At 37.7% G+C, this 24,160-nt stretch overlaps 1 protein-coding gene across 1 annotated transcript in view; it reads left to right on the plus strand.

The window, feature by feature from the left end:
* The first annotated feature begins 2,229 nt into the window (after positions 1-2,229).
* The window catches only part of otog (otogelin), a 135,962-nt gene continuing 114,031 nt past the window's right edge, over positions 2,230-24,160 (plus strand). The window contains exons 1-13 of the mRNA XM_053491571.1: positions 2,230-2,305; positions 2,497-2,545; positions 2,876-2,946; positions 5,448-5,464; positions 12,498-12,534; positions 14,906-15,013; positions 15,344-15,501; positions 15,978-16,099; positions 18,641-18,849; positions 20,339-20,466; positions 20,545-20,651; positions 22,118-22,227; positions 22,478-22,603. Coding sequence (XP_053347546.1) covers positions 2,230-2,305; positions 2,497-2,545; positions 2,876-2,946; positions 5,448-5,464; positions 12,498-12,534; positions 14,906-15,013; positions 15,344-15,501; positions 15,978-16,099; positions 18,641-18,849; positions 20,339-20,466; positions 20,545-20,651; positions 22,118-22,227; positions 22,478-22,603 — 1,318 coding nt within the window. The remainder of the gene's footprint in view (positions 2,306-2,496; positions 2,546-2,875; positions 2,947-5,447; positions 5,465-12,497; positions 12,535-14,905; positions 15,014-15,343; positions 15,502-15,977; positions 16,100-18,640; positions 18,850-20,338; positions 20,467-20,544; positions 20,652-22,117; positions 22,228-22,477; positions 22,604-24,160) is intronic.

Genomic DNA, 24,160 nt, shown 5'->3' on the forward strand with positions numbered 1-24,160 from the left:
AATCAACTATTCAATCAGCATCACCCCAGTAGCTACTGACCAAAAACAAATACTCTTTTAGGCAGAAGCACAAAGAACAGATGAGAAGGTTGCAGCAGCAGTTGAAGATGAGACTAATTGAGAACAATGAAGCATAGAAAAGGGAGCTAGAGGCCAGGCTTCAGCAGAACAATGCAAAGTGGTGTTGGTTGGCATGAAGCAGAAGACTGACTTCAAAGCAAAATAATTACCTGTGTGTTGAGGGTGCAGGCTGAAAAGAGGTAATGAGATTGATCTTTGTTATTTACTAATTTGTTTTTCAATTGGTTCTTTTTTAACAGGTTCCACACAATGCCCTCACTCATCCCTTTTACTCCCTCAGCACACTGTTCCCCAACACTCCCAAAGATCAAACATCTTTTCCCACCCTTTCACCTAACACCACTTCTCCACTGCTCATCTCACAACCATTTACTTCCAACCATCCATCACCTCGACATTGCCGAATTACCCACTTACACAAACATCTTCAGTTTCCTCTGCCCCCCATCTGTCACCACCTACAAGGTGCTGAGACAGTTAGGGCAGCTGAAACCTGGTAAGGCTGCAAGAACTGACCAAATCAGTTGGACAGACAGGCTTGATCCTGTGAGGGAAATTATTGCATTATAGCAGCAGGTTACACAAACGGTATTTGGCGGGGGGTTGAGGCAAAATGTAATTGTAAGAATGCATAAATACTGTATGCAATGTAAATGTAAGGAAAATAAGATAAAATGTGCAAATTGTCATGTACATAAAGTGACAGTGTGGAATCCATCTGCACACCTTCACCCTGATCTTTTAACAGGAGAATGTAGAAGAGCTGTGGAAACTTCATGCCTTGTTCTTTTTCTAAGTAGACAATTACAGATCAACACAAGTCCTCTCATCATGCTATATGAAGGTCCTAGAAAGACTAGTACTGGTCTATCTTGCACTTTAGGTTAGGACTCCCAGCAGCTTGGCTACCAGCCATATGTAAGGCATTGGTAATGCAGTCATTTATCTATAAAGACCCACTTCCATCAGAACTAAAACAATACCACAGTAAAACCTATTTTTAAATTATTATTATTTTTTAAATAATTTATTTTATAAAATTATTGCGCCAAACTGTGGGCGCGATTTAAGATGCACCCACAGTTTGGCGCATATGCAGAATGCTTTTAAAACTTTTAGTTTATAATAATAATATGTCCTAAATAAATGTCCTTTGTACTTAACATTTTGATTTCATTTATGGTGCAGCTATAACTTCAGGCCATCACCAAAGGACTGGCAAAGTTTCATTAAATTCTGCCCAGCCAGTTTTGTGCGATGCTGTTACAAAATCTAGCTGGACAAACATACAGACATACATAGAGAATACAGAAAATTTTCTGAGACTGGTTTCTGGTCCTCCAACATATAAAATGTAGAGATATTATTGAACGATTGATTTCTGACCAATGTCGAGACAAAACCTTTTTTTTATTTATATACAGATTATGCTTATGATCACATTATGATTTTAAAAACGAATACAGATTTTCTTTATTGCTGCTGCTCATAGAAATGAATAGTACCATGTTACTTAGGTCAACGTCTTAATATTAAGTTGATGTTAAAAGTCTAGTAAGTACCTATAATATTGGATATGCTGATAATTATTAATTTGGAGATTTTTTTATAAAGCAAGTAATTGAAATTTAATTTACTGAGACAATGAATAAGTGCACTAAAATGATAAATACTTATGTTAGTTAGTCTACTTTATGCAATAGTTTCATAACAATTAGCCTATAAATTTTAAACAATTTACTTTTAATTTTTTTTAAGCACTGGCTTTTTGTTTTAATAAATTTTATAAGTTCTTTGTCCATTTTTTTTTATTTACCAATGTTTTTGTTAAATTAACCAGTTTGCATCTTTAACTGATATAGCCTTCATTTGTAAATCCTTTATCCCTGGGATTAGATTGTTCTTGGTCCAACCCAGATATGCGTCTAGATTAGAATCTGTGTTGGACTGAATACATTATGCTAATGAGAGCAAGGCTGGAGTCTGCAGGTGGGCAGGTGGGAAGCTAGCGGGAACAGAGTGGGACAGAGGCAGACGTGACCAGAACTCTGCTAACTCAGACACAATGTTTCGGTAGTTCTGAAGAATCAGCTGGTGATCACAAGGGGAGAATTTTATTCCACTTAAAGTGGTATATATGAGTCACGAATGGATCCTAATTCAAACTCTATCCAGAAAGGATTATTTTACTTTTTATTGGTTTGTGTTTTTCTGATCCATCAAGGTAGGAATTAATCCATTCATCTAAACTTTCTTTAGACTGCGTGTTAAGTAATGCTCAATCTTGAATAGACCTTTAACATTCTGTTGCTTTACAGAGATGCTGCAGTTAATGATGCCATATTTTACATAAAACCAATTTTAAAATACATGTACATATACAGTATATAAACTAATACCAGAATCTCTTTTCAGTGTGTATTTTGTGGGCAGTGAATTTAACTCACGAGCATGATCTTAAAAAGTAAGTTTTATTTTTGCTATTAGTAAATATAGTTTTAATATAGTAAAAAAAAAAACGTAATAAATGTAGTAGAGTAGTTGTGGAGTCTGCTAATGCTGAAAGGCAAACATTTGTTAAATGCGTCCCTGTTTTTCTTGTGTTCTCAAATGCATAGACAGTTGGCTAAGGTATATATTCATACTGATTACCTGTAAGAAACAAACCATGCCTTGTTCTTTCTCTCTCGCTCTCTCTCTCTCTTTTTGTGTGTGTGTGTGTGTGTGTGTGTGTGTGTGTGTGTGTGTGTGTGTGTGTGTGTGTGTGTGTGTGTGTGTGTGTGTGAGCGAGCAGCGGGAGCAGCAGCAGGATAATGCTGGCGAAATGGGAGACCCGTTCCCAAGCTGAGCAGGTAGGACAGCTATGCAGAGGCGGTGAAGCATTGCACTCAGTGCGCTCTGACACCCCAGGTCTGCACACCTGGGCTAAATGCAGTCACATAAGGTTAAATGCATATCATGATGAGAAAAAAATGTACAAATGGCATTTTTGGTGCATGTATTTAAGTAAATATGAGGACACAACAATTTCTCCAAACTTTATTATTTATATATATTTTTTCCCCTCATATAAGGATAGTACCATTTAAGAGATTTAAGATTTAAGAGAAATAGTCAGTAGAAATTGCCATATGTACACAACAATAGAGTCTGGGTCTCAGAAGGATATTATTAGAAGTAAAAAAACAGAAACATCTTAAAATAAATGAATAAGCTTAATGAATATCAGTGTTGTTTGTTACATTCATTAACAAAGAAGTTTCTCATGAGCTGGAAATTCCCTTCAAAGGGAATTTTGTCTGTCTAGATGCGACAGAAGTCCCACATTCAGCTGCTTTGCCACTGGTGTAAATGTTTATAATAGATTAAAGAAAATATTGACAACCAACAGTAACCTGCTATTCAATTTTGTTTTAATACAAAAAAAAAAAAAAAAAAAAAAAAACACAAGCTGCTTTAAACTTTTTTTTTTTTTTTTTTAATTCATTGGCTTTCTGGGGAGGATAAAGGGCATCATTGCGAGGGCACACCAGGCTGGTTTCAGGTGTCTCCGAGGTCAGTAAAGGCGGAGCTGATTTCTTTGAGTCGGTATTCTACTATTCTCTCTCTCTCCCTTCCTCCCTCCCTCCCTCCCTCTCTCTCTCTCTTTTGAGGAGGAGGACACTGGTCTCCTTCATAACACGTTGTCAGAATCCATCTTTTTGTAGTCGCAGGGTCGCCTACAAGAAATAACTGAAATTAGATATCAGGTTATCATTTACTCAATAGAAAGAAGCAAAAAAGAATGGATAAAAGCAAATTGCTTTTACTTACCTTTATGTTCCATTTGGAGCCTCCTTAACATCTAAAAAATACTGTGCTCCAGTCACCTCTTCAAAAACATAACATTAACATAACTTCCATTTGACCATAGCTATTTAAAAAGAATTGACTAAATATAATATATTTTTCACACACATTTAGATTCTGTCTAATGTTGTGGGTAAAGCTGATCAGCTTTAATGACAATAAACAGTAACCTACTGGGCCAGCTATTCTGATCAGCTTTAATGTAATCAGTAATATGATTATTTTACGTTGCATCTCACGTATATGTTTGCCTGTCTTTCTGTACAGCAGAACTCTCTAAGTTTTTAAAATCTAAAATTTCTTTTAAAGTTGTTTTCTTGTTAAATTTCACTTTTACCACTTTAGCGCTGTTATTTCAGTGGTGAAAATATGAACTCTTCTTCTTCTTTGTCTTTCGGCTATTCCCTTTCACAGCGAATCATCTGCCTCCATCTAACCCTATCCTCTGCATCCTCTTCTCTCACACCAACTAACTTCATGTCCTCTCTCACTGCATCCATAAATCGCGTCTTTGGTCTTCATCTAGACCTCCTGCCTGGCAGTTCCAACCTCAGCATCCTTCTACCGATATAATCACCATCTCTCCTCTGGACATGTCCAAACCACCTCAATCTGGCCTCTCTGACTTTATCTCCAAAACATGTAACATGGGTTGTCCCTCTGATGAACTTATTCTTGATCCTATCCATGCTTGTCACTCCCAAGGAGAACCTCAACATCTTCAGCTCTGCTACCTCCAACTCTGCCTCCTGTCTTTTCTTCAGTGCCACTGTCTCTAAGCCGTAGATCATCGCTGGTCTCACCACTGTCCTGTACACCTTTCCTTTTATTCTCGCTGATACTCTTTTATCACACAACACACCTGAAACTTTTCTCCACCCATTCCAACCTGCCTGTACCCGCCTCTTCATCTCCTTTCCACACTCTCCATTGCTCTGGACCGTTGACCCTACAGTAAGTACTTAAAGTCCTGCACCTTCTTTACCACTGCTCCCGAAGCCTCACCGTTCCTCTTGTGTTCCTCTCATTCACACACATGTATTCCGTCTTGCTGCGGCTAACCTTCATTCCTTTGCTTTCCAGAGTGTACCTCCTCCTCTCCAAATTTTCCTTGACCTGTTTCCTGCTCTCACTACAAAGCACAATGTCTTCTGCAAACATCATAGTCCATGGAGACTCCTGTCTAACCTCATCTGTCAACCTGTCCATCACCAAAGCAAAAAAAAGGGGCTCAGAGTCGATCCTTGATGCAGACCCACCTCCACCTTGAACTCTTCTGTCACACCTACAGCACATCTTACCACGGTCTTACAGCTCTCATACATTTCCTGCACCACTCTAACATACTTCTCTGCCACTCCAGACTTTCTCATACATTTCCTGCACCACTCTAACATACTTCTCTGCCACTCCAGACTTTTCAGACGGCACCCTGTCATACGCTTTCTCTAAATCTACAAAGACACAATGCAATTCTTTATTACCTTCTCTGTACTTCTCCATCAGCATCCTCAAAGCAAATACTGCATTTGATGTACTCTTTCTAGCATTGAAACCATGTTGCTGCTCAAAAATGCTTACCTCTGCCCTTAACCTCGCTTCCAATACTCTTTCCCACAGCTTCATTGTATGGCTAATTAGCTTTATGCCTCTGTAATTGCCACAGCTTTGCACATCTCCCTTGTTCTTAAAAATCGGCACCAATACACTTCTCCATTCCTCTGAAATCCTCTCACTCTCCAAGATCGTGTTAAACAAACTAGTCAGAAACTCTACTGCCACCTCTGATACCTCCACAGGTATGTCATCAGGACCAACAGCCTTTCCACTCTTCGTCCTCTTCAACGTCCTTCTCACCTCATTTTTACTAATATTTGCTACTTCCTGCTCCACAACAGTCATGTCTTCTACTCTTCATTCTCTTTCATTTTCCTCATTCATCAACTTTTCAAAGTACTCCTTCTATCTTCCCATTACCCTCCTGGCATCTGTCAGTACATTTCCATCTCTATCTTAAATCACACTAACCAGCTGCACATCCTTCCCATCTCTATCTCTCTGCCTCGCCAACCTGTACAAATCCACCTCACCCTTCTTACTATCCAATCTAACATACAAGTCCTCATATGCTTTTGTTTGGCCTTTGCCACCTCTACCTTCACCTTACTCTGCATCTTCCTGTAATCCTGTATGCTCTGTTCAGTCCTCTCAGAGTCCCACTTCTTCTTAGCTAGCCTCTTTTCCGGTATACACTCCTGGACTTCCTCATTCCACCACCAAGTCTCCTTGTCCACTTTCCCTTACCTGATGATACACCAAGTACCCTCCTACCTGTCTCCCTGATCACATTGGCTGTAGTTGTCCAGTCAACTGAAAGCACCTACTGACCACCCATAGCCTGTCTCAACTCCTCCCTGAAGACTACAGAACATTCTTCCTTTCTCAGCTTCCACCACTTTGTCCTCTGCTCTGCCTTTGTTCTCTTCACCTTTCTTACCAGCAGGGTTATTTTACACACCACCATTCTGTGTTGTCTGGCTACACTCTCCCCTACCAACACTTTGCAGTCACTGATCTCTTTCAGATTACAACGTCGACACAAGATGTAGTCCACCTGAGTGCTTCTGCCTTCCCCTGCCTTCCCCAACATGTTCATTGACGTCTGCACCAATCACCACTCTCTCACCCCTTGGGATGCTCTGCATCACATCATCTAACTCACTCCAGAGTGTCTCCTTCTCTTATAACTCACATTCTACCTGTGGTGCATAGCCACTAAAAACATTGAACATCACCCCTTTAATTTCCAGCTCCAGACTCATCACCCTATATACACCCTGATACTTTCTTCACCTCTAGAACGTTCCTTAAAAACTCCTCTTTCAGAATAACTCCTACTCCATTTCTTTTCCTATCCACACCATGGTAAAACAATTAGAACCCTGATCCTAAGCTTCTAGCCTTGCTACCTTTCCACCTGGTCTCCTGGATATCGACCTTCCTTCTCTGCATTATATCAACCAACTCTCTTGCCGTCCCCGTCATAGTCCCAACATTTAAAGTCCCTACTATCAACTCCTGAACTCTTGCCTTTACTTTTCTCTCTCTGCTTTCGAACACGCCTTCCTCCCCTCCTTTTTCGACCAACAGTAGCCCAATTTCCACCGGCACCCTGTAGGTCAACAGCACCGGTGGCGGTAGTTGTTAACCCGGGCCGCGACCGATCCGGTATGGGAATGATATTTTTGATTCGCATCATTGATTTGGCAAACGTTTTACGTCGGATGCCCTTCACGACACAACTCTCTGCATTTATCCAGACTTGGGACTAGCACAAGAAGACACTGGATTGCGCTCTATTATCAAACAAAGTTTAAACTAATATATTTTAAACATCAAGATTTTGCTTTAAAATAGAGTTAGCTCACGTTGGGTTTATCAGGGTTGAAAATATAAATACAGCACACTTATAGCAGACACTTAAAGTAGCCATTACTGTAACAATCTTTTGGCAGAATTCGGGATGCATATTTGACCACAACTGGTAATGTTCAAGTGAATTTATTTCATGAATTACATGACACAAATTTCAGAGAGGGTTGAGACTCCAAAAGCTCAAAGTAAGTTTGCTTTATCCCTTCGAACCTAGCTTTCATGTGTGTTTGGATTTGTGTTAAAGTTTCAACATCAAGCTGGCGATTTGAGGTTATGTATGCCTACTGATGATTTATGTTATGTAATTCTGAGGCAGTCATCTTTCTTAATTTTACCAGCGAAACAGACCCAAACCATGAGGCTACCACCATCATTCTCTTAACTGTTGGTGCAGAGTTCCTAAGGCTCAGCGTCTCATTTACATTTAGACATTTGGCAGGTGTGCTTATCCAGATTGACATAAATTATCTCACCTTTACTCCTCCAAACATACAGTCTTGCATAAAAGTTAATGCTTCTGTACAGTAGGTGGCAATATGCACCTTACAAATCCCAATAAAAACACAAAGAAGTAAGTATAATGATGTCAGGATTCACGCTATGCATATTTTTGATTCTTTGAAAAAAAATTATCAAGACCCCCTTTTACACTGATCTGCGCTCATCAAGTGGCAGAATTATACTCCAAGTTGTGTCTGAGTGCCTAACATGAAAGCCACAACGAAAGCCTAACCATAACGCTACCATCTTCAGGTATAGAGTGAGCTCTGTGAAATTCCTTTTACTAATAATAAAATAAATTTTACTTTGTTTTTTCTATTTATGTTGACTAGTGAAGTAATCAGCTGAGATCACTTTTCAGCCTCAGAGTGGCATGCCGGACAAGCATTAGTGGGGCTTTTGATGTGTTCTATTTTTCCCAGCAAAACAACTTAGCAAGGTTGACTTGGGGGCAGCCCACTACCACAAGCTGCTACCATGCATATTTGTTTGGACTAGGGGATTCACGCTTAAGTGTAGGAAAGTGTAGGTACAGGGGAGACAGTGGGGGTACTTTTATGTTAGGGGGGGGGGGGGGTGAGTTTACATTTGGTTTTATGTCTTCATTAAAAAAACAAGCCAGGTTTGATTAAAGCACCCCTCATTTTATTCTCTCAATTTTATGATAGAGTATACACTCACCTAAAGGATTATTAGGAACACCCGTTCAATTACTCATTAATGCAATTATCTAATCAACCAATCACATGGCAGTTGCTTCAATGCATTTAACGGTGTGGTCCTGGTCAAGACAATCTCCTGAACTCCAAACTGAATGTCAAAATGGGAAAGAAAGGTGATTTAAGCAATTTTGAGCGTGGCATGGTTGTTGGTGCCAGACGGGCCGGTCTGAGTATTTCACAATCTGCTCAGTTGCTGGGATGTTCACGCACAACCATTTCAAGGGTTTAAAAAGAATGGTGTGAAAAGGGAAAAAGATCCAGTATGCGGCAGTCCTGTGGGCAAAAATGCCTTGTTGATGCTAGAGGTCAGAGGAGAATGGGCCGACTGATTCAAGCTGATAGAAGAACAACGTTGGTATGCAGCAAAGCATTTGTTAAGCCACAACACGCACAACCTTAAGGCAGATGGGCTACGACAGCAGAAGACCCCACCGGGTACCACTCATCTCCACTACAAATAGGAAAAAAAAAATTGGAAATGTTGCCTGGTCTGATGAGTCTCGATTTCTGTTGAGACATTTAAATGGTAAAATTTCCATAGCATTTTAATAATATTTATTGTCAATTTTCAGTAACAACGTTTAACATGTGTACGATTTGATCTTTACAATCAGAAACCCAATAATCTACAGCCTTAAGCGTTTGAGCCACTACTGCCCTAAATATATAATTAGTATTTCAAAATGCCTCAGATTATTCTGAGATTGAGACACAAGTATTTGAGAGAAGTACTGAGAGTTAATTCACCCTATATTATTCTTAATGATTTCACGCAAAACAGGAGGATGAAATATGTCAGTGAACCTATCTACCATACACAGTGTAAAGGATAAAATGCGGTTCATTCGCTAGCATCTCATAATGTGAGTAAATTTTTGTGAAAGTCAGGCTCCATATTTTATTATATAGTTGACAACTTCACTTCAACGTTCAATTTTATGCAGAGCCTACGAAGTTATGAGCCTTTATACTTGTGTGCTGATGTGTTTGTATCACAGTGCAATTACACAGACAAACCGCTCCATGGCACAACTCTGGGTCAACATGGTTAAAAGGACTTTGCTCTTAGCTAACAAGGTTAAAAGACATGGTTTGAGCATAACAGGACATAATTAAGGAAGAACAGTACACATCTTTAGTAGAGACTTTGTGTGGTAGGTCTCTTGTTAACCTCTGCTTGAAATTGGGCCAGCTAAACACCAAGTAATCCCACCTGGCTCTTAAAGATCCTGTTACCACTGAACAGTGTGTTATGCCGTTACCTTGGAGCAAAAAGTGTACAGTAGTTGCCACTGCTCTGTGCCATCTGCCCTTTGTCGTTGTGTGGTACATGTACTCTTTCCACCATGGACATTTGCATGTTCTCTTTTGTGTCTGTTGTCTCTCTGTCAGCATCTCATTGGAGCACCATGCAAGTTCACAGTTTCACTTATGCACACATCTTGGAAAGACTTACCTGCACCAGAAATGAGAGCAATATGTTAAGTCGAAGGGACATCACAGCATCTAGCGGGTTTATTTTACTCATTCAATGCTTACCCCTCAAGGTGGCTGTGGTAATAAAGTGTAATTTATGAAGACACAGAGGCATGTCAAAGTATACTCTGAAAATGGTGCGTCTTATGAAAACTGAACCTTATGCCATTCATTGGTGCAATGTTGGGTAGAAAGGATGGGAAAACCAGTTATGTCTCACATTTGGTCATCTAGCATCTTGGCATCTAACAATTTTTTTTCCTCAAGGTGAGCATGGTTATACATGTCACTCAACAGAGTCAATCAACACGTTGGTTTACTATGCATACACAAAGTTTGAGAAAGACACAGAAACAACCGTAATGCTCCTACAAAACCAACACAATCCTCAATACACAGACATGACAGAGCACCTCATCATCACTAATAAAAAATAGAACTTACTACTTCTTCTATAGAAATGAAATAATGGTTTTGTCTGTACAGTGCATTGGTCAGAATCCGCTCTTTCAATTAAATCTTGACCTTTTATACATTGGAGGACCAGAAACCAGTCAAAGAAAAATGTCTGTCTCCCTGTCTGAACTTTTCCAGTTCTTAGGTACTTGCCTGAAGTTAAACCTACACCATAAATGCTATCAAAATGTTGATTAAAATATATATGAAATATATAACCTGTTCTGTACCAGATTATGTCATAGCATTTTGCAAAAGTAGTTGGACAGAATTTTTTTTAATAAGTACAGTACCTACATATTTTCCCTGAAGCATGCACCTTAAGTGTGGTTAAAATTTTGAGTAAAAGTGATGTTATGCACAGTTATCTATTTGAATAAAAGAAAGGTTTTGTCTGTACATTGGTCAGAAATCACTCTTTTAATTATATCTTTACATGTCATACATTTGAGGACCCAAAACCAGTTTCAGAAAAGTTTCTGTCTGTGTGTCTGTATATCTGTTTGGCTGATAGAATGATGAGTGTGAAATTGGAAGTGTAAGAAATAATGATAAATGTCATCATTAATTACACACTACAGGTAGAGTTTGGTGTGAAGGAGAAAGAAGATTTCTGGAGTGAGTTAGACAAAGTCCCCACAGAAAAAAGATTGGTGATCAAAGCTGACCTTAATGGGCATGTTGGAGAAGTGAACAGAGGTGATGAGGAAGTGATGGATCCTGGCGTCCAGGAGAGGAATGTGGAAGGACAGATTATTGTAGATTTAATTATAATAAATAATAATAATATGAATTTATAATAAAAAGGATGGAAATGGGAGTGGCTAATACATATATTAAGAAGAAAGAAGAACACAGGGTGACATATAAGAATGGTGAAAGATGGACTATTTGCTGTTTAAGAGATGCAATATGAAGGAAATTAGAGACTGTAGAGTGGTTGCAGGGGATAGTGTAGCTAGGCAACATTGTATGGTGGTCTTTGGGATGTCTTTGGAGGTACAGACGAAGAATTAAAAAGTATGGACTGAACCCAGGATTAGATGGTGGACACAGATGCTGATCAGCTTATTTTTAGCTTTAACCTTTAAACTACTTCTACAAACTCTTTATCAATTGATGGCGGGTACTAACACTAGTACAGTTTAATTCTTTTAGCCCCTACATTCAGTGTTTTAACCATTATAATATCAATATGGTTGAGCCTTATAACACTGAATGTATTAATATAACCTGTGTCAGCCAACCAACATTTGACCATATATCGGACAGTATTTATAATCTTTTCACTTTTTTAAACCACTTCCTCCTGGTTTTATCACCCTGTATAACTTGTGTTACAGTTTTAGTAGGATTTTGGATGTGCATGAAGGCTCTTTAATGATATAATAAATTCTTTAAGGAGAAACCTTATTCCAACATAGTAAATACCTGCTTTCCATTCCAGGGAGACAAACAGGCAAGTCGTTGTTATTTTATTTCCTCAGCAAATGACTCAGGACCCCACATGTCACAGTTTTGCTATTTGCACTTAACAAGTAGAGCAAACAAGCATACTCAAGTCTTTTCAAAGTGGAGTACTACTCCTTGATATTTCACATTTGTTTTGTGTAGCAATTAAAAACACATTTGTTTTGTAGCAATTAAAAACTCCCAGGGGAATATGGGGAAGAAATCTTGAGCAAACCCAGACTAAAAAGGGAACACATCCTAATTTAAAAGCCCTTATGTTTTTGTAACATTTCTTCCAGTTGGAATACATACTGTAGTTTTCCACAAGTAAACTGGGAGTTTGATCACCTTTGTTCAATTAATGTTTTAGAATGCTAATGGCAGACCAGTTCTCTTACATTGTCTTTTAGCAACTCAGAGATATTTAGTTCACACTGATTAAACTACAGTACTTTTTAACTGGTATTCCTTAATATGCATTTCATTAACTTTACATTTTCTTTTTAATTTCAGTCCAAGCCAAAGCCAAAAGAAGCATGGACTCCCCCACACAGATCCAAGGGTAAGAGCTTATACTTATTATACAAGGGTATACTTATTATATAGTACAATAAAAAAGAATTAGTGATGGATTCTCACCCTGTCCAGGGTGTACCCCGCCTCGTGCCCTAGGCCTCCTGGGATAGGCTCCAGGTCCCCGCGACCCTCTATACAAGATAAAGCGTTATAGAAGATTAGTGAGTGAGTGAGTGTGTGAGTGAGTGAGTAACTCACATAATATATTTAGAGTTAGAGTACTTGGATTACTTTTTTGATGTAACGAGAACTTTATGTCATGTTAGATCCGCCATTTAAGTTCTCAGTTATTTAGTTATTTTTCCAAAATGTAATCCATAAATTAGACAATTGATGTAATCTGTAAGCCAGACAACAGTTATTCCATTTGTGTGTGTGTGTGTGTGTGTGTGTGTGTGTGTGTGTGTGTGTGTGTGTGTGTGTGTGTGTGTGTGTGTGTAAAAGGCGCCCTACAACCACACCCCCACACCCCCACACCCTGTTATTCCTGCTGTTAGTAGTTAACAGATTATGGCCAAAAGTAATGATGGTATTATAGTTCTTGACTAAAACAACATGCATGAGGAATGACAAAAAAAAAAAATCATTTTCTGCAATGGAAAAAGTACTCCAACTAGTTATTTTTATCAGAAGGTAGTGCTGTAATGTAACTGATTACTTTTTAATAGTACTTTTTTTTAATAGTAATTTTGTAATGTAATTACAAAAGTTACTTTAAAACGTAACATCCCCCAACACTGGCTATGATTAATCAACAGAAGATTTACAAGACAAAAATTCTGCAATCAATACTAGTTGGGGGCTATATTAATAGGAATTCCTAATCAGCCCATGGAACTGCTAATGCGTTATTGAGGACCAGGTTGTTTTGATAACGGCCTTCAACTTGTATGTATTGTTGAGTCACGTGCTTCTCATCTCCCTTTTGGTTCTAGATTCTCTATGTGGTTCCGTGTAGGCAATATGGCTGGCCAATCAAGCCTAGTAATATCATGGACAGCAAATCAGTTAGTGGTAGTTTTGGCACTGTGCGCAGGTTCTTAGCATGAAGTGCTCTAAAATCTTCTGGTAGACAGGTGCATTGACTTTGTTACTTACATATGTTTTGTTTGAAGTATTGTACTTTGCTACATTTGAAATCATATTTGCTAGTGAGTAAAAAAATAAATGAATGAAAATAAAAAATTATAAAAATAATGCAACAAGAAGTGAAAAAAAATTCTACCACGGAAACCACTGCACTGGTTAACTGATGGGCAGGGAGAACAAATGCGCTAAATTCACAAGAACGATGGAGATGGACAAAACAGTGATGCAGACCCAGCTGAAAGCTTAATGTCATCAAATTCTTATGAAGCAAACCCCTAGTCATATATAAGCGACTATTTCTATTTCAAGAGCAAAAAAGGCAACAGCTTTATTATACAATGGTCTTTCTCCAATTAAAAACAACTAGTTCAAGAGCAAAAAAGGCAACAGCTTTATTATACAATGGTCTTTCTCCAATTAAAAACAACTAGTTTAAGATCTATATCCACTGGTCTTTTTTGTATTGCACTAGAATCCCCCATACCACCCCTGCTGTTACTTTTACTTGAGTAGATTTTTATACTGGTAACTTTACTTGTACTTCAGTAAAATTTCACTAAAGTAACAGTACTTTTACTTGAGTACAAAATTTTATTACTTTTTCCACCTCTGACACTCACACAAATACACACACACAGACACACACACACACACAGACACACACACACACACACAGACACACACACACACACACACAACATACACACACACACACACACACACACACACACACACACACACACACACACACACACACACACACACACACACATCAGCCATAATATAACAACATGAGGAGCTCTGGCTTCAGGGGGTGTGCTGTAGTGTCTGCCACCAAGAAGCTGGCAATGAATCTTAAGGTGCTGTGGGCTGCCTTGTGCGGTCTCACTGCATCTATTTGCATCTAATGCTTCCTGTGGGTACTTGATTGTCATTTGGAACCCTGATTGCCTTGGGTTCTTTCCCTGTTGGGCCCAATTCGAAGCAGGCTATGGTGCACTGGGTGTTCTGGTGCGTTTCTAACCTGGCTTCCACTGACTTCAGTGAGTTGTGCTACTGTACATTGGCTTTTTTTCTTGGGATTAGACCAGATGGGCTGGCTCTAAACATGATCCTTTGTTTGCCAATCACCCTGAAACCAATTTACTTATTGATAATTTATAATCAATGCTAATGTTATTGGGTTAAAACAGCTGATTGGATATACAGTATATAGTGTTATTTTATCAAAAACATATCATAATATGTAGCACTTTTAATCCTAACAGCGAGCACAGATCCTTGTATGTTTCCATGCCTGAATGGAGATCAATGTCTCTATCCAGACTTCTGCAACTGTTCTTTCTATCAGGCTACTGGATCACATTGCCAAACAGGTATATATTACAATTTTGGACTTAAAGAAATATTTATTTAACTGAGTAGAGGTTAAATCATTGAATGTTTTAACACACATGTAATCACATATAACATTAATAAGACCATTATTTAATTAATAGTGTGATAAAAAAATTATACCTGCCATCTGCTTAAACAAATATATATATATATATATATATATATATATATATATATATATATATATATATATATATATATATATATACATATATGTATATATATATATATATATATATATATATATATATATATATATTACAGTATCAGTGTTTATGAGCATGTTAATTATATGGGAGATATTTTAGTTCCAAATACAGGGTTGGAGAGAGAGATGGCATGTCGATCATGGGGGCAATACAATTATGAGACGTTTGATGGCCTTTACTACTACTTCCCTGGCAAGTGCAGCTACACACTTCTGAAAGATTGTGAGGACAACACAAAGCCAAGTGTATTTATACAGGTACATACACATTTACATCATCATTATATCATCCAATTTTGAAGAGGGGCATTGTTTTTTTATCATTTCTGTGTGGTTGTTTTATTCAAATTAAAATGTGATGATTAAAGTGTGTGTGTGTGTGTGTGTGTGTGTGTGTGTGTGTGTGTGTGTGTGTGTGTGTGTGTGTGTGTTTGTGTGTGTGTGTGGTGCTGGTAAGGACCGCACTCAAATACAGCTTTGAGCCAGTTTAGAGAAAATAATGTTATTACAGGAGTCATTTATGTTTTTATAGAGTAATTATGGGCAAAGTTCTCTGACTTTCATATATGAGGAGTAAAAAGTAGTAAAGCTGTCTTGTCCTGGGCTCTCTGTGGGCCAAATTCCAAGATCTTTTGTCATTGAATTAAAGAACTGGTCAACAGTAAACTTGTCTTTGTAGTCCTAAAGAAAGAATATCGTAAAACTACCTATCCTTTTCTGTAATGTCTTTTTAGGTTCATAATGATCCAGAATGTCATTCTAATCCGTACTCCTGCAGACGATCAGTAAGCCTCTTCTTGCCATGGGAAGGCGAGATTAGGTTACAAGGATTCAATGTTACATTTAAAGGTCAAAGGTAACAAAACGTTACAAGGTTTTACTACATATGACAATGAAGTTCTGAACGCTCAGTATGCGTGTATAATTTTTTAAAAGTAAAAATTAATGCAAATTAATTTATAATGAATTACATGCCTCATCAAATGGCAACTGCATTTCGTTCTTTAAAATTCAATTTTAATTTCCTCTGAGAGCTCCAGTTTCCTCCTACAGCCCAAAGACCTGTAGTTAAGGCTAACTGGCATTCACAAGTTGCCCATAGTGTGTGAATGAGCATGTGAGGGTGTGTTTGTGCTCTGCAATGAATTTGCACCACATCCAGAATGTACCCCACCTCAATTCGAATTCCAGAAAACATTTTTTAAATTTAAATAAAATGAAAACTAATAGACTTTCAAAACACGAGCCGATATTTTATTTAAAATAGAAAATAGAGATAATGTTAAATGTTAAAATGGAGAAATTTTATCCACTAAATAAGCTCATTTTAAATGTAATGCCTGCTACAGGTCTCAAAAAATTTGGGACCACGGCAACAAAGAGCTGAAAAAGCAAGACATTTTGAAGATTCAGCTGGGAGAACATTTAGCGTCAGGTCGGTAACATGATAGGCTATATAAGAGATATCTTGAGGGGGAAAGTGTCTCAGACGTAAATATGGACAGAGGCTCTCCAATTTGTAAAAGAGTGCATAAAAAGATTGTGTACCTTAAAAACAACGTTCCTCAACGTCAAATTGCAAAGCCTTTGCAAATCGTATCATCTACAGTGCATAACATCATCAAAAGATTTAGAGAACCTGGAGAAATATCTCTAGCTAAGGGACAAGGCCTAAGACCTTTGTTGGATGCCCATGGACTTCGAGCCCTCAGACAACACTGCATCACTTATCGGCATGATAGTGTCACTAACATTACTACACCATGGTAAACATGCCCTTGTCCCAACTTTTTTTGCGGCCTATAGCACACATTAATATTGAAATAAGCTTATTTTGTGCATAAAATTGTACAAGTTTTCAGTTTAAACAATTGTTCTGTTCTCTATGTTCTATTGTGAATAAAATTTTGGCTCATGTGATTTGAAAGTCTTTTTTACTTTTAATTTTACTAAAATAAAAAAAACACTCCAACTTTTCCGGAATTCTGGTTTTAATTCTCCTGGGATAGGTTCAAGGCCTGCCACGACCCTGAATACAGGATAAAGCAGTATAGATGATCCCGCTGAGATGATTAATTTTTGACAAACATACAACTAGTTTGACATAAAAAAAATTTAAAGTAGAATTGACAACTTTGGATTGACTGTCGTTACTTTGAGATTATCTTACTAAGATCATTATTAGGGTAACATGATTAAACTTTGTTGGCTTAAAACTTTGAATACAAATGCAGCCACAGCTATCCATTCTTAGTTATTCATTATTAGATAACGTTTAAATAATGTTCTATTGTCAGGAACATACTGGAGGACACAATGCAGGTTGTCCAAACTTTATTAACAACAGCAATCAAAACAAACCCAAGGCTCAAATTCAGAATCAGTAAACAGGCAGAGACCAGGTGACCAGAACACAACCTGCATCAGGGCTAAATAGCATTAAAAACTAAAATCCAGAAATAGGATCAAAAAACAATATTAATGTTTGGTATTTACATAGCAGACATGGCTATAGCACCCATAGAAAATTAGATTGCTTATATTATGTACAGTAGGAGTAAGTGATTGAGTCCAGTTCTAGGTGTTGACAATCATTAATCAGTTGAGTTGCAATGTACAGTATGAGCTGGAGTTGGAGTCCTTGGTAGCCATGATAGTTGGCCACACTGTGTTCTGGGAAATGTAGTTACATACATGGCAAATGTATGTTTTGGTATATTTGCTTCACAGTATAAAGAACAATATACTAAATAATAAAATGTTAATAATAAATTACTACTGTGTTCTACTACAACTACTACCACTATTACTACTACTTACAACAATAACAACACTGTAGGAGCAACAACAGCAATGATTATTATTATTATTATTATTATTATTATTATTATTATTATTATTATAAATTAGTGTGATGCTGTAACAGACATAATTTGTGGGATATCCAGTCTATTATACCAAAATTAGGTATGAACAACTGATTATAATATTTTGAAAGTGGCAATTTAAATCAATTACTATGATTACAATAAATACAGATACGTTTATTATTGCTTAAATATTGAAGATTGTATCTATCGTTATTGAATCACTGACTTCAAACTCTGAAGGCAGTAACAAGGTTAAAACAAAAAACTAAATCTTTTTAAAAACAATGTGAACACAAAAACAGAGTACAGTGTAACTGTTTCTATTTCTATATGAGTCTAATTCCTTTACCTTGGATATGCAATCAACACTGACATTAAACTGAATGTTTGGTCAGTTGGTTTGAATTAGCTGTATGTTTCATGTGTGTAAGAGCAGTAAATTCACTACAATGTGCAGTATATAAGATTGCCAAGATAAAAATTACAGGTGCATATAGGTCTAAAAATATTTATTTTTACTCATCTAGCCTACAGCTCCCTCATAATCTTCATGATATTGAGCTGGAGAGAATCTCTGACTACATCCTGGTATCACAGCACCAGGTTTTCATGCTGGCATGGCAGGGTGTTAGCAGCTCCATCTATATTAAAATGAGTCCAGAATTTGTTGGTCGCACCTGTGGACTATGTGGCAATTTCAATGCAGATGTTCAGGATGATCTAAAAACCAGCTATGGTAAGTTTTTATTTTCTTTTTGCAGTTGATAATATACATTAATTAGTTTAAATTAATCTTAATTAATTGATCTTTTCATTTGCGAAAGGCAAAACTTTAGGCCAAACACCCTGAGAATGAGCACAACTAAACAATACCTAAAGGAATATCTTGATAGTGCACATAAGAAAACCAGTTCTTGCCAGTCATTGGCTCCAAATGATTCTTTTAAAAAAAGGACTAAAATTAGAATTTGCCATGTAATTATGCTCGTTAGTCCAATTACGTTGTATAATAAAACGTACACAAAATGCTGTATGTAAATCACTTAAAAGTTAAGGTGAAAGAAAACATGTTTAACTTATATTTATTGTTTAATTTCAATTCCAATGTGCTGCTGTAGGCTGGCAAATTACAAATATTTATGGTCCAGACTGTATATCTATACACATAAAGTCAACACTCCAAAAACTGAGGTGTTGTATTTTGAGGTGTTAAAGCAACCTCCCAATAGTCCGAATCTTGTTCCACTGCATCAGTTCACTAAAAATGAAACAAAACGGTTCATCTCACCAATACATTCACCTGTAAGTAAAAAAAGGAATAATAAACTTATTATTTTGCTATGATCTTTTTTTTTTTTCCAGAGTTGTATTACAAAGGCATTCTTAGTTTACAACATTTTTTTTTCATAAATGCCGGGTTTCCTACAGGATTACTGGTTTTCACCCTACCTTTCAGAACATGCCAACAAGTAGGTTAGGCTTCAGATTTACCCTGCTTTATTATTTGTTCCTCTCAGTAGAAGCCAATAGGTCTTACATATTCATGAAAAGCCAGGATTATTCAGTAAAACAGAGGCTCTGCTGAAAAATGTTAGGCTAATCGGTCAAAAGTCGCACATAAATCGAACATATTTGCATCAGCCACATTTTGAAAGCCCATTTTCTGCTCTACATAAATAAGGGGAAATTTATTAGCTACTATATTGGTAAAGAGTGCAATTTACACCAATTTAAGAAGAGAACTGAATGAACCCTAAGGGTTAAAGGAAAAAGCAGTTCATTAAAAGTAAGTTATTATACTGCGTAAAAATTCCAGGTTTTCAGTAGTCTCTAAAATACTGAAAGCAGCTCTTCTGGCAATAATAAAAATTCAACTGACACATGCAAAGCTACTAAGACAAAGCTAGACTTACAGTAAATTACCTACATTCTGCTGTTTGATGAAAACATTAAGAGAAGTCCTTAACATGTATCTGTTCCTGTGGTTTCTATTAAATGACAGGTTACTGTATGTCTATTCCTACAACGAAAGCTCAGTGTTAATGTACTGTATATACAAGTGCAGGAGTGAGCATATAGCTTCATGGTGTCTATTTAAATATTTACATTGAGGAGTTTGACCGTATTTGGTTTCATTTTCTGAATTATGGCTGTGAATAATTCTGGTGTGTTTCTTATCCTGTGCTTGTGTATGAAGGTTAATATTTCTGCTTTGTGTGGTCCAGGTGTGTTAACGGAGAATCTTGCCATGTTTGGGAACAGCTGGATGGAGGAGGATCCACAGCTTACATGTCAGATGGTGCCATCTCCCTTCCTATTTCCCTGTTCTGTACAAGAAGCCTATAATTTGCTGGTACTGTATATACACATATGTTAATAAGCAATGTTCATGGAAAATGCCATAGGACTAATGTAGGATCTTTTAATGCAGAAAGTGGAGAAGGTGTGTACATCTTTACTGAAAGTTCCATTTAAATCCTGCCACGAATTTGTCAATCCGTATTCATACATTGCCAGCTGCTCTAATGACCTTTGCCTGTAAGTATACTGTATCAAATACACTCACATATGCTGAGTTATGGACTCATACCCAGTTATCTATTTATACCCAGTATATGGGTTTTAAGCTTATTTTATTGCATATGTTGCATATATCCTTTGATAAAATTTCATGGCCTGTTGTAGTTATGCATAGATTTGATATAAGAATATATTTATGTTTGTTGACTTGATCTGCTGATGTACTTTATCCTGTATTCCTGTATATCATACAGACACATAGCATTTAAAGCACATCTGAAAAAAACATAAATTAAGGAAATTTAATGAAAGGTTCTTTTAAAAATGCTTGTTACTGAATGCAACCCTGCTGCGCCTGCAAATTGCAAAACAACCGAAGATATTAATTAAACACTTAATTTTAATCAGTGTTAAATTTACTTTAATGACATTCAGAATTTCCCATTTTTCCTTTTTTATTTCTCATAGGTTTTGAAACTCGCTTAGTGCTGAGCTAACTAATGCACGTGATGGCGCTTAGCTAGTTAGCCAGTCAAAGTTAGCTAACGTTAGCCAAGGAACGTTGACAACCAACAAGGAAACTAATAGTAAATGGCCAAATTTTTTAATCTCTGACTTTTCATTCCTTGCCTGTCCAAACCCTGTTCGAAAGGGAAATGAGAGTGTAAAAAGGAAAGGCAGTCAAAAGGGAAAAGAATGTTAAAAAAGGAGAGAACAGCTTGTAAAGAGAAAAGATTGTGTGGAAACGCAAGAGAGAAAAGGCGTTTGTGTTTGATTGTATTTATTTTGTGGTTTAAGACAAAACCATGCCACTTCAGAATGGGAGTAGTCCTCCTGACCACCTGCTTAAGCAGCTCAGAATAATCTTCCCTCCTTAGTCTCGCAAATGGCTCCCCATTCAGTACAGTAGGTGTGAATCTTAATGGCTCCCTTAACAGCTCCCACACCGCCACACAAATTACAGTAAACTCAGTTTAAAGATACAAATCTCAGTTTAACTGTAAAATGTTTTAAAACCAAGTTAAGGCATACTAATGTCATTTTAGTGAAATCTTATGACACCTCAACTCATCCCTCTAGGGAGAGACAGCAAGAGAAGGCTAGCTTCTAGAAAGGAGTCACTTCGGATAGAATATTGGGCAGCTTTCCATATAAAAATATTGGTTAGGTCACTGTAGTCTGATTCTTCACTTCAAGACCACAAATTTCCATCACCCTTTTTGAGACCTAGCAGCAGTTACTACTGTTGGACAGATTTGGTTCACTACAAATGTGTCTGAGCTGAAGCAGTTCTGTAAAGAAGAATGGTCAAAAATTCCTCTTGAATGTTGTCCAGGTCTGATTCAGAACTATGAAAGCTGGTTTGATTAGCAAACCAGCTTTCATGTTCATATGTATTTGTCACTGGTCACTGTAATTGTATTTCTTTGTAATTTAATAATTTATGTATTATTTTTCATAATGGTACTGATTCCAATTGGTAGGTCCGGTTCCAGTGGTGATATAGTTTGCCAGGTGTTCACCGAGTATACAAGAGCATGTGCTCATGCTGGACACCCATTACACAACTGGAGATCACATTTTCCTCTATGTGGTATGTAACACATTAGCAATATTTGCTTGTTATTGGTGGGTTCTAAGTTCAAATGTAGGGTCTGGACATGTGCATTTGAAAGAGAATCAGTTAGACAATAAAATAGTATGGTATTTAATCTTATATAAAATTAATAACACTTATAGTGCACATGTGTGTTTTTGAGATGCATAATGTTGTGATTTTTAAAAATTTCAATAGTGAAATTTTTGTTATGTAAAATTTTTGAGCTTGATTTTGGTTTGTACAGGGATTGAATGCCCTGCAGACCTTCTTTACAGGGAGTGCATCACATGTTGTCCTGTGCACTGCAATTTTGAACACATCTGCATTGACAGCAAACTACAGTGTTTGGATGGCTGCTACTGTCCAGATGGTGAATAAAAATTTTACTTTTATTTTGGTTATACTTATAAAGCAAGTATTTACAGTGCCCTCTGACAGTGCAATTTTAATGTTTTGCTAAACACACTTACAGGAGGTTTGAGACCAAAAAAGCAATTTAAAAAATAATATTTCACAAAGAGAACAAAGAGAACAAAGAGTAGAAGAGGTGACTGTTGTTGAACAGGAAGTAGCAAATATTGGTAGAAGTGAGGTGAGAAGGGCGTTGAAGAGGATGAAGAGTGGAAAGGCTGTTGGTCCTGATGACATACCTGTGGAGGTATGGAAGTGCTTAGGAGAGGTGGCAGTAGAGTTTTTGACAGGTTTGTTTAACAAGATCTTGGAGAGTGAGAGGATTCCAGAGGAATGGAGGAGAAGTGTATTGGTGCCAATTTTTAAGAACAAGGGAGATGTGCAAAGCTGTGGCAATTATAGAGGTATAAAGCTAATGAGCCAGACAATGAAGCTGTGGGAAAGAGTAGTGGAAGCTAGGTTAAGGGTAGAGGTAAGCATTTGTGAGCAGCAATATGGTTTTATGCCTAGAAAGAGTACATCAGATGCAGTATTTGCTTTGAGGATGCTGGCGGAGAAGTACAGAGAAGGTAACAGGGAGTTGCATTGTGTCTTTTTAGATTTAGAGAAAGCGTATGACAGGGTGCCAAGAGAGGAGCTGTGGTATTGTATGAGGAAGTCTGGAGTGGCAGAGAAGTATGTTAGAGTGGTGCAGGACATGTATGAGAGCTGTAAGACAGTGGTAAGATGTGCTGTAGGTGCGACAAAAGAGTTTAAGGTGGAGGTGGGTCTGCATCAAGGATCGGCTCTAAGCCCCTTTTTGTTTGCTCTGGTGATGGACAGGATGACAGATGAGGTAAGACAGGAGTCCCCATGGACTATGATGTTTGCAGATGACATTGTGCTCTGTAGCGAGAGCAGGGAACAGGTGGAGGAAAATTTGGAGAGGTGGAGGTATGCTCTGGAAAGCAGAGGAATGAAGGTTAGCCGCAGCAAGACGGAATACATGTGTGTGAATGAGAGGGACCCAGGAGGATCGGTGAGGCTACAGGGAGCAGAGGTAGGTGCAGGATTTAAAGTACTTGGGGTCAACGGTCCAGAGCAACGGAGAGTGTGGAAAGGAGGTGAAGAGGCGGGTACAGGCATGTTGGAATGGGTGGAGAAAAGTGTCAGGTGTGTTGTGCGATAAAAGAGTATCAGCGAGAATGAAAGGAAAGGTGTACAGCACAGTGGTGAGACCAGCGATGCTCTACGGCTTAGAGACAGTGGCGCTGAAAAAAGACAGGAGGCAGAGTTGGAGGTAGCAGAGCTGAAGATGTTGAGGTTCTCTTTGGGAGTGACAAGGATGGATAGGATTAAGAATGAGTTTATCAGAGGGACAACCCACGTTAGATGTTTTGGAGATAAAGTCAGAATTGAGGTGGTTTGGGCATGTTCAGAGGAGAGATGGTGAATATATCGGTAGAAGGATGCTGAGGTTGGAACTGCCAGGCAGGAGGTCTAGAGGAAGACCTAAGAGGAGATTTATGGATGCAGT

This window comes from Clarias gariepinus, chromosome 3, assembly GCF_024256425.1.
Source record: "Clarias gariepinus isolate MV-2021 ecotype Netherlands chromosome 3, CGAR_prim_01v2, whole genome shotgun sequence".
Classification (NCBI taxonomy): domain Eukaryota; kingdom Metazoa; phylum Chordata; class Actinopteri; order Siluriformes; family Clariidae; genus Clarias; species Clarias gariepinus.